The 11,477-nt window shown below is 33.6% G+C and overlaps 1 protein-coding gene across 5 annotated transcripts; it reads right to left on the reverse strand.

Annotated features, from left to right (window-relative positions):
* Positions 1-6,327: 6,327 nt before the first annotated feature.
* Positions 6,328-11,477, reverse strand: LOC109019916. Of its 5 annotated transcripts, none has more exons than XM_019002297.2 (9): positions 11,148-11,477; positions 9,976-10,330; positions 9,478-9,511; positions 9,028-9,252; positions 8,475-8,564; positions 7,854-7,919; positions 7,675-7,766; positions 7,458-7,505; positions 6,328-6,969 (listed from the first exon to the last, which is right to left on the reverse strand). In XM_019002297.2, exons 2-9 carry the CDS (start codon positions 10,299-10,301, stop codon positions 6,882-6,884), a joined length of 969 nt encoding a protein of 322 aa, XP_018857842.1. In that variant the 5' UTR covers positions 10,302-10,330; positions 11,148-11,477; the 3' UTR covers positions 6,328-6,881. The 5 variants fall into 5 exon arrangements, with proteins under 5 accessions (XP_018857842.1, XP_018857843.1, XP_035542721.1 ...); XM_019002298.2 differs by having other exon boundaries at positions 9,976-10,341; XM_035686828.1 differs by having other exon boundaries at positions 9,976-10,415.

The raw sequence follows: 11,477 nt of genomic DNA on the forward strand, positions 1-11,477 counted from the left end.
CAATCTCTCTTACACTACCCTAGAGTTTGCATAGAAACCCTAAGAGATCCAAATCGTACTTAGGCGTTGTGCCCTCCGCTTGGGGCTCCCGTTGGCTCTAGCATGTGTTTTTTCATACTTTTTTTTTTCAAGTTATTTTTTATATAGATTTTTTAACATTTTTAAATATATTTTTTTAAGAAATAAATTTAGAACATCATTAAAAAACACTTCTTTAATTAGAAAGTAAAAAAAAAAAAACATCATTAAAAAATACTTCTTTAATCACGAAGTAAAATAAAAAATATTTTTTTTATAATTTTTTATTTTACTTCATGATTAAGGAAGTTTTTTAATGATGTTGTGATTTTTTTTAAATATTTAAAATTGTTAAAAAAATCTATAGGAAAAAAGAACTTAAAAAAAAAAAACTCATAAAAAAATACATGCTAGAGCCCAACAAGAGGTCCCAGCAGGAGCCCCCAATGGTGGCTCTAGCATTACTCTCTCTATATCTCTCTCTCTCTCTCTCTATATATATATATATATAATATTTCTATTAAAGTCATAAATTGAACCTTAAGGTTCCATTTGAATATTAAGAGTATCTTAGATGATCTATATATAATAGTGAGAATATTAATAAAATAATAGTGAATAATAATGAATTAGTTTGAGAATATTTAAGAACAGTTGTATTCTCAAACAGACTCTAAGAAACCCTATCAAAAGGAATAAGACACACCAACATACCACCCTAAGGCATATTTTGGATACAAAAACAGTTTTATCTTATCTCATTATAACAATTTTTTAAAATTTTCACATAAAATATAATAAAAAATTTTATTTTTTTAAATTTTAAAATAATAATAATATTAAAAAAATTATATTCTAATAATATTTAATTTAATTTTTAACTTTTATCTAAAATTATATTATCTCACAATCCAAACGAAACTTAATTAGTCTACACTGTACAGCCGCTATCTATCTCTCTCACCAATGACTTTTAAAGCTTATATAAATTCATACTCAGTAATTAACATCCATTAATATTCTCTCTCTTTTTTCAGGGGGACCCTAACGTGGTTGACAAATTCAGTCACTTTGACTTTACAAATACTCCAAATTTATAATTAGCCAAATTCTGAACGACGTTTTTCACTACTACATGCTTTCTTCCCATTGGATCGATGGAGAGTTGGCAGAATGGACGAATTACTCAGTACTACAGGTACAATCCCAAAATTGATTACACATTTCTATGCAGAAATTCATGGCTGTATGTAGAGGACTTTCTCAAACCTATTATTATAGCATTCGGCATGTCACGGCATTAGCTCAACAATGGTGTTAAGTTTTACCTTCTTTCATGGGTAAACCATGTGTTCAAGACACCACCTAACTTCTATATAGATGGTGTCTTGAACACTGACTTTTTTCACTACTATACGAGAGAAAATTTGGTGCAGCTAGCTTGTGAATTATCTGTTATCTCAATTCATTTCAAATTAATCATTGATGAGATTTATTAATTTTTCAATTATCTTTAAAAAAAATTAAATTTATTTCAACCTACTTCATATATTCAAACACAAATCTCAACTTATTTATGTTCAAACATATCTCAATGGGACTTACAAAATATTACTATTTACATATCTATTCATATCATTTGAGATCATCTTAGCATCTAAACACAACCATAATAAATAAATATAAAGAAACAAAAAACCACAATAGGAGACAATGTAGGAAATACAAATAAAAAGATAGGTAGTTGTATATGTTGAAAATATTTTTAAAATAATATATATTATATTTATTATTAATAATATGTTGGGATTTATTTTTGAAAATTGTAAATTATTTTGGAAATAGAGAAATTATAGAAAGTCTATATGCATTTGCTTATGGTTATAGTATTTTGGGTCTGCATTACAAGTCAAATTAGATGCTTTGATTGATGGTGTAGTTGACTTTAATCCTACAAGTGGGTAGGAGTTCGAACCATACCATTCAAGAAAGGATGGCCCCACCTCCCCAGTCTGCGGGCCTATGGGCGTGCAGCTAGCATGGTTCAAGGCACAACTCTAGACAAATAAAATGCCAAAAATCACACCTGTTGGGTTTCAAACCCGTGCGATATGGATGGCAGGGAAGCAAGGCAACTGTTGGACCAAGTCGGACATTTTCATTCACATCCTTTGATTCTCTATAAATAGACTCATTGGCCAATGAATTTGAATATAGAATTATAGAATGGAAAGAATGCAATTTCAAAATTCTCTCTCTCAAAAGTTTTCATTTTTTCAAAACTTGTTATTAGGATCTGTTCATTCTGCAGAGAATATATTTCTAATTTCTTGGTTGAATAGTAAAATCTGAAAATATTCGGGTCTAATTTCGTGTATGCATAACTCAGTTAGAAAAATAAACTTGTTCTGAGCTTCATTGTATCTTGGAGACAAATTAGCTTGTAACTCATGTGCATACTGTTATTAGTGGGGATAAATATTGTTCTGAGAAAAGCGATATTTGTAACGCGCCTTGAAACAAACTTTTCTCTCACTATTTTTTATTTTGTAACCCCTTTTGCACCAACAATATATCCAGTAAATTTGAAAATGAATTTGCATATAGTACTCCAACTTGTGGGCTATTGATCATGTGTGGGTTATGGCCGCATTTGAAAGGGGCACTACTGTACTGATCAGTTGTTTTGGTATTGTCAAAGAAAGTCTATTATTTCCTCTTCGTCTAGGTCCTAGATTAGGAAATTGGCCTGAATGTAGTTAAATAGCTGGGATCAGATGTCCCTGATCGGTAGTGATCGATGCACCATAGTCACTCAGGGTTGTGTTAAGAGTGCGAAGCCCATGCACCAACAGAGTTAGGGCAAGGTGAGGCAAATTTGATAGATTTGATACTTGAGAGTCCAAACATGCCACACAAGGAGCTAGAGTACTTTTCACATATATATATGCCTATATATGTGCCTATTTGTCGCGACTAGTACTTCTCACATGTATAATTTGGAGGAGTGAATAATGAGGCAACATGTATCACGCGATTGCGTTAGAAAAAAACTACTTATCTGTTGTCAGTTATTTCTTACAAAAATGATTATTTTATGACAAAATGAATCTATTTTCGTCACAAATAATCATTTTCGTCTCAAATAACTCGTCATAAATATTTATTTTTCTTGTAATTTAGCATAATTCATGCACAAATGGGGATGTGAGCCTCACATGCAAGTCCAGTGGCGGCACTTCTAAGCAGGCCTTGAAGATTGATGATAGGTGAGAATGATGGGTGTCCCATGCGATATTTTGCTGCAAAGGGGTAATGGATCGAGAATATTTAACCATAGAAGAAAGGAAAAAAAAAAGAGACGGAGATTTTAAACAAAACATTGAAGACTTATTTTCAATTAAAAATTGAATAAATATTTATGATGAAAAGGAAAAGAAAGAGGGGAGGAGAAGGAAAAAGCTCCCCCTCTTTTTCATTATTATTCAGATATTTTGTGAATAATAATGAAAAAATAATGATAGAATATTGAACAGTTTTGAATAGTAGTAAAAAATAAATAAAAATTAAAAATAAAATAATAAATAATAATGAAATATTCTGAGAATATCTAAAATATCCAAACTATAGTCTGTGTTAAAACTGGCATTGTATTACATAATCAACAAACCCAACACAGAATTTTAGCAAGTTAGAGTTTAGGATTTGACCCGTTTAGTGCTGCTTCTATTTTCTAGCACAAAAAAAAGCTATCCCTTGTCATTTTAAGGAGCGGTTTGGATTCAGAAATGAGTTGAGATGGTTTGTAAATAGTAGAATAAAAGTTGAATTATTTATTATATTTTATATGAGAATTTGAAAAAGTTATTTTGAGATTTGAAAAAGTTGAATTATTTATTATATTTTGTGTGAGAATTTAAAAAAATTGTAATGATGAAATGAGATGAGTTGAAGTGGATTTTTAATCAACGTTAACACATATAAAACTCGAATTTGATTTGACAATACTTGAACTTGAAACGCTACATTCATATATGGTGAATAATTTTTGTTACTATATATCCGCAAATCCAACACAAAACTAACACGAAAAAATATATTAGAGTTGATAAAATGAGTTGGGTTAAGATTAACACGAAATTTGACCCATACCCTAGTTTTATTAACTCTTTCGATTCATAAATTCTGCTTTTAGATTGCGTGAAACGTGGGACGTTTTTGTAAGTCTTGGTACTCTTGTGGGTGTGCAAGTTTGAAAATCGGGTTTCATGCATGGGCATGCAGACACTGCTGAATATTGACTTTGATGGTTATGGTGGTTGGCATTATTTTTTATATTCTATGCTTTCGGATATTACTCATTATTTTTTCATATTTAATTTAAATATTCCTCTTTGAAACAAGCAAGCTGTGCTGTATATTTTCTTTTCCTTTGAAGACCTTGATTTTATTTTATTTCATTCTAAACTAATGTTGGGTCATCACAGCAAGACAAGAAAGACAAATAATGAAACAAAACATCTGAGATTGCGTATGGGAATCCTCGATCTTCCATATTTTAACACAAAATAGACAATCTTCCAATCAATCACAACAATCCTCAAACTCCAAGCCTGATTTTTTGTAGAATTGGTAGAATTATGACGTGGTGGTGTGTGATTGGACGGTATAAAAGTCACTTTTACACCACATCCTAACCGAAGATGCACCCCCTTGCTCATCAGTTATTACTCAAAAAAGAAAAAAGAAAAAAAAAATCCCTTGTGCATATAAGATGATCCAGATGAGAATAAGCTCATGGGTTTCAAGTAAGACCTGTTAAATATATATGTAACTCATTTTACTAGAGGTTCCAAATTATGTCCTGTTTTTATTAAATCTCTGTAATTTTGGCTTTTTTTTTTTTTGACATTCTGGAATGACTATGCCATATCGTGTAAGAATCCACCATTTTGATGGGATCAAGGCTAAACTTGATCCCATAACAATAAAATTATTTATATCCCATTAGCAACTAATTCTATTGAATATCGATAAGACTTTTTTTTTTATTTTCCTTTGTTTTGTTTTGTTTTGTTAATTCCATTTGGAAGGGATATTTAGGTCCCTTGGTCATATATGAGTCTATGACTAGTAGACAGGTTCAGCCTATGAGACAATAAACCCATTGTCCAAGAGCCCATGTAACTAACAGGTTTAACCGTGTGATATGATAACGACGATGGATCAGGATAAATTATCTCGTCCTTTTATTACGGAATAACTATTGCTTATCTATGTCCTCAACACCTCTATAAATAACACCTAAAGGTAACACTAAAAACTTAACTTTGGCTTATATACGCATATTGAGATTACGTTTCTTTAACTTAGGCATCGGAGCTCTCCTGGCCGACCAGTGCCGCCTTCTCATCTGTTGCATGTCATCCAAACAGTTGGTGGTGTGAAACACGTCGTTTACACCATTACAATAATATATTATCATAAAATAAAATTACAACATGATGCAGATGAGACCCAATTACAGAAAAGAACAAATAATACATCAAATTCTCAAATTTGTCCTAATCTAGGGTTCTCAAGATGGGTCATAGACTGAATGGAAATAGATCTCGGTTGAATGAGAGTTATCTAAACTGAATACAGCATAATGGTAAAGGTGGGGACCATGCAGCATGGCAGTGCTGAAGTTGCAATTTGTGTTAAGGGTGTAATCCGACTGTTTGTTGGTGTTGGAAATCATCAAGAAGTAAGTTATATGCAACAAAAAGATGGCCATGTGCACCAACATGATTCTATTCAGATTGGAAGCAAATCATAAAACGTGACAACACCTGTAGCAAGAAGCAAAACAGAGGATTCCACCAGTGTTGGCTGACCTAAATGATCCTCTGGAAGACGTAGAAGCAATCGCCAATGCATGTGGGGGTTCAGGGTTGTGCATATTGTGGTGGATTGGGGGGCAGATATGACATTGATCAAGCCTTTATTTGTAAACAAGTTTTTTACTTGGTCGAAAATATGGTATGTATTCTTTTGCACCTAGTAATTACGCAAGTGGAACAGAAATGGAGACCGTGCTTGTATGTTCATGCATGATGTATTCGGGGATACCGTCTCTAGAGGCGGTGCTGGTGACTTTGATTCATTCATATATCTATCAGATCAAGGTTCCCTCAAGTTCAAACAAATAGAGATAGACATATGGAGTGAGCCTACAGTATTTTAATGTTACAAATAAAATAGCTTGAAGGAAAAGAATACCTTTCTACTTTTCCATTATTTCTAATGTTATTGGTGGTACATAAATTCGCTTATGAATCATATAGAGAAGTGCATGAATAGATCATGAATCATTTATAACTGAAGTATGAAAGGGCATGAATAGCTTCATGGAGAAGTTTCAGTCCTTGTGCCCAAGAAAACTTGTAGAATTCAGTTTAAAAAAACCCACATTTTGATTCAAAATAAGCGTTCACAACTTGCAAGGAAAAACCAATTGAGTTAAAGTAAAAAATTTACAATGACTTGGTGATAATTTATGCAAGCACAGACATATTTAGCACAATTACCCTTCTGGTGGAGACAAAACACAGGATGCCTGATGAACTGTATCCGGGAAAAAAAATAAGGCCCACCAGCTGTCAACAAATTATGTACCAATTTCTTTCCCATAGTTTCCAGATGTAACCTCTGCAGAAACTCATTCAGAGTAAGAAGCTGGAACTACCAATGAAATGGTGTGACTTAGTGGTGTTGGCCCTTGTTCTATGGTTAACTAGGGCACTAGTGACATGGTCAATTGAGGGCAGTGTAAAGCCTGATCTACTTCCTCACCTAAGGGTCCGAGAAGAATAGGGGAATCATTTTGACAGCAGTATGTGCTTTGACCTAATGATTAAAGCAAAGATGCCATAGCACGGTATATGCATCAAACCCACTCCAAGGTACCTGGAAAATCCACAACAGAAACATTCTTTAGTGTGGAGGCATATTGGCAACAAGATTGGCACTCACAATACTTAAAAGTCGGGTTTATCAGATATCATATAAAACCTAACACTTAATTGAACCAATTTGTATAAGACATATAATCATTATCTGATACTATTATTCCGGTGATTAGTAGCATCCTTATTCAGGGATTTCACTGCCATTAATGAAAAATTGTATAATTCAGGCAAATTGCTGACATTTTATGGTAAAAATATGGAATGACTTCATTAGCAATGGAATGATTTCTTCAAAACTTCATTTCATCAGTGTTTTTGGAAAACAACCTGGCCCTTTCATGTTGGGAGTTTTTTGTTTTGGCCATTTTCCACTGTGAGAGTAAAAGGAAATGCTTTCATTTAGAATAAGCAAGCTAAAAAATAATAGTAGTATAAGTTTTTTTATTCAATTGCAAATTATAAATCAGATAGATAATAATTGCATACCATAAGGGTGAATAAGGAGATGACAAGTCAAGAAATGGATATGGCCACCTGTAAAAAGAAGTGAAAAGAAAAAAGGTATGATCGTAATGCACAACTACTAATCATTTAAGGGATAATAAAAAGAGAGAAAAAAAAGAGGATAACCGCAAAAAAAAGATGGACAAAACTGTAACAATAAGATTATAACAATAATTAACACATCGGGAAAATATTTTACCAGATGGAAACGCAAGCATGGATGACCCATTGAAAAATGACAAATATAGCTGTCCATAGCATAAAGTATGCAATCCGAAACATTGGAAATCGCTGGAACAGGAAGATAAATAGTTGTAAATTTGCAACTAATCATTAAGGATATTAAAATAAGAAAAAAAACCTAAAGCATACTCTTACCAAGCAATTTAGAACTGTGTCACCAAGGAGGAGAATGGCATTGATTGAGTGCATACTAACAATGTACTGCAGTTGAAAGATTTAACACATTCCTCAGATGAAAGCAATTTTCTATTTATGATATAAAAAATGGGTCTGAATCTGATGTTGTGACATTTGCATAAAACTACAGCTCTCTGATTGTACTGAGGCCTAACTTGCTATTTTGCAGAAAGAGGATAAGATAGATTGAAGGAACTAACAGCCTTCAATATCCCCAATATTATTTCTTGTACCCACTACTCATTTTGTTGCTTTCCAGGTTTGATTCTGCTGAGTGGTGGAGAAATCTTAGTTTCAAATCGGCTTCAAGATCTATTGCAATTGTCTGCAAGGGCTCAACCCTGACTTAAGTGTTTCATTAAAGCAGAACCCATGTGCCTTGGTCTAAGCAGTTTCCAAATGTTATAATATCAGTCGAATCTGAATTCTCTACGTATAAAACAAACCCTCATAAAAGGGCATTAAAATGCAGACTTAATAAAGGCAGCAAAGAAGGCAAAGGGGTCTAAGGTTTTTATAACATATACAGTCTAATAAAAGAACAAACCCAGCAAATGTGGTGATAAGGTTCATACTTACAAAATCCAGATCATATTCTTTGGCAGTTAGAAAGGGATAAAGAATGAGCCAAAATATGCAATCAGTGAGCGTCACAGCACCGGCACACATCTACAAAGTAGAAGAGAAACATGAAATGATTTATAACCGCTTACATATGAAAAGGAGATTCTTTTTCAATGAAACCACACCACTTCACATATGTTTACTCTCTAACATTCAAAGCAAGTTAAAGAAACAGTAGTTTCCTCGTGATTAAAATCAAGCAGATATGGAATCAACAATGGGGATAGTTTTCTGATCCAGGTTAGCATGAGCAAACATAAGCACGATCCATGTAATCTGATTCTCACTCCTATTATTCATGGGAAAGTGCTAAACAAGTTTTTATATAGCTAGAACTTTTTTTATCCTCTACAAAATCAGCTAGTCAAGATGAAATCTCAACTAAAATAACACAATGAATAGAATAGTTGGAACACTAGCTACAGGAGAAGACAGGAAACTCAAGAATCAGATAAGTTTAAGTTTATTGAAAAAAAATTTGGCAACTGAAATTGTGAAGAAAATTTACCTGAAAAATTATTTGAAAGATATACCCCCATACACCTGCAGTATGGTGAGCATGAGGTTCTTCATGAGTATATGAAGTCTTGGACATAATGGACATATCTAAGCTCTCCCCTAGTGTGGGAGCTATATAGGATCCTTGTTCTGCATCTAAATTTGCTTGATAAACCGCATTTCCATCAACTTTGTTGTGCTTGCAACATCCATAAATGGAGAGTGAAGACCCGAGCTACAAATTAAAGTTTCAAGCATAAGTAATTTATGGATGATACAGACAGAAGATTGTCATGTTTTCTATGGAGGAACTATATAGTCCAGTGGTGTTATCAAACATGTCATTAAAATATCCCAAAGAACAAAAGAGGTGATTTATGTCCAACTTTTTCAGCTCTATTAGACTTTACTACAATATGGAAAAAGGATATGCATGAGTGCTTAGAGTTAGAAAATATACCCCAAAATAGATCGTGACCAAAACAAATGTCCACCTGTTGCCAACAAAAAAATACAAGAAACATGATCAGCAAAAGTGAAAGTTCCTTTTATTACTCAGATCAAACCTGATACTTGACAGCTGGTTATATATTGCGCCTTAATGAAGAACCCATCACAAGACCTTCCAATTTGACATAAGCACTTGGTTTTTAACCAAAGTAGACAATATATACTGTTCCAGGGTTTTCAAAACTCCGTAAATCAAAACTATGCTTCATTGAAGTGAATATGTGTAGTGTTATTTTCTAGTACGCTGAATAAACTCCCACAGAACCATTTAAAGAATCTACTTGGCTTGTGTGAGAATAGAATAACAATGCAGTCTTAATTTACAGAAAAATTCTTTAAAGTGGATTTCATATTTGAACAAAGCATTTCGAAACCAAAGTCTATCTTATATGGAAGTATGTCCACATACCCAGGTGAAAGATACAAAGATAGGCCAAGGAGGGCTTACTGAGTATAAAAGTAGAAAATGCCACCTCCAGCAACAGCAACATCAGCAATAAGCAATGCCAGAAGCAGAACAAATGACATCATTCTGTAAGCAAGCAGCCAGGCAGGATGGATTCCTTTGAGACACGTCTTCCAGGTTTCATCTTCATACAAAGACCACACTGTTTCTCGTTGGTTCTCTCTCCTGTCAGATCTTGATTTGTTGAAACCTTCATATTTCCATATTAGAATCGTTGCCAGAACCATTGCAGTAAGAATCCATAGTGAGCAGAGGAAGAATCTCCAGTTCAACCAATAACTTGGAGTGGTTGTATCATCACTAGTCATGACAGGCTGCCAAGTATGGGTGGAGGAGCCTGGTAGGAAACTAAAAATACCATTACCACTTGCTCCACTGGTCATCATATTTGCTAGTTTAATTCACAGAGCCATATGGAGAGACTACACCAAATATGCAGATGTGTGATGGCCAATTTCAGGTTAGAAATACATGCTGTTAATGTTTAAAAAAGAAGAAGAAGAAGAAGGTGCCTGGTGACGGTAAAGAAGTGTGAGAGAAGTTCTATATATCTGATCGCCCAAAAAAAATAAAAATAAAGAGGTAGAAAAAAACACTTGATGCTAGAATGTATAAATAAAACCAACGCTTTCCAAATTAAATTCTTTTGTAACAAATTCGTTATAACCAGAACGAAAGAGTTCAAAGAAGGCAACAAAAAGAACAAATTTCAAGAATCAAAACAGAGTTAAAAAAGATAAACTTGGAGGAAAAACAAAATTACAGTGGAGCTCAAACAATTTCCCACAAGCACTTTGATTCGCAACTATGTTCTAGAGTTTACAACCTTGAAAAACCCATCAAATTTAAAATCAAAGAAGTATGCTTATAAGAGCAGAAACCAAAATCTCAAAACTTCAGTTCCCACCATTCTACACGCAATCAAACTCCATCAACGAACTAGTAGTTTATCAAATTCTCATACTTCGTGTCATGCACGTAAGGAAAAAGCACCAGAACTAAGGACTCATAAGGGTTATCGTTAATATTACAAAATACCTCAAAGATTCCTTACTTAGATTGGTTTTACCAAAAGATCACGATCTCATTGCAACAGGAAAAAAGGAGTGAAAACAATGCTTTTTCATACGAAAAAAGAAATGTGTAGCACTTACGGTTTCGCTAACTGAAAAATGCAGACAGAGGCATCAGTGTAAAAGAAGATGCTTTGCTTCTTCCATTGCTGCTAGCGAGCGAAAGGGAGAGCTTTGGTACGATTACTTTTTTCTTTTTTCTTTTATCAAGGCAATAGTTTAATAACTAGTATTATGCAAGATAGACTTGCATCTTGGATTTGAGAAGATGCAGTGGAGAAGGTGTAATTCACCTTCCATGTTTTAATGAGGATTATAGTTTTATCTTGAATAGTCTTGGAAGGGTGGGACTTGGGAGAAGGAAGCAATTTCTCGATGGAAGCAGCAAACCAGACAGTGAGAGACCGGACC

The sequence above is a fragment of the Juglans regia genome, chromosome 16 (genome assembly GCF_001411555.2).
Source record: "Juglans regia cultivar Chandler chromosome 16, Walnut 2.0, whole genome shotgun sequence".
Lineage (NCBI taxonomy): Eukaryota > Viridiplantae > Streptophyta > Magnoliopsida > Fagales > Juglandaceae > Juglans > Juglans regia.

Coding starts and splice junctions, on each gene's coding strand:
- LOC109019916 (XM_035686828.1), bottom strand. CDS start 10,379: ATGATGACCAGTGGAGCAAGTGGTAATGGTATTTTTAGTTTCCTACCA. Junction 9,253..9,477: donor TGGTCACGATCTATTTTGGG/GTATATTTTCTA, acceptor TTTAATTTGTAG/CTCGGGTCTTCACTCTCCAT. Junction 7,767..7,853: donor ACACAGTTCTAAATTGCTTG/GTAAGAGTATGC, acceptor TTCCTGTTCCAG/CGATTTCCAATGTTTCGGAT.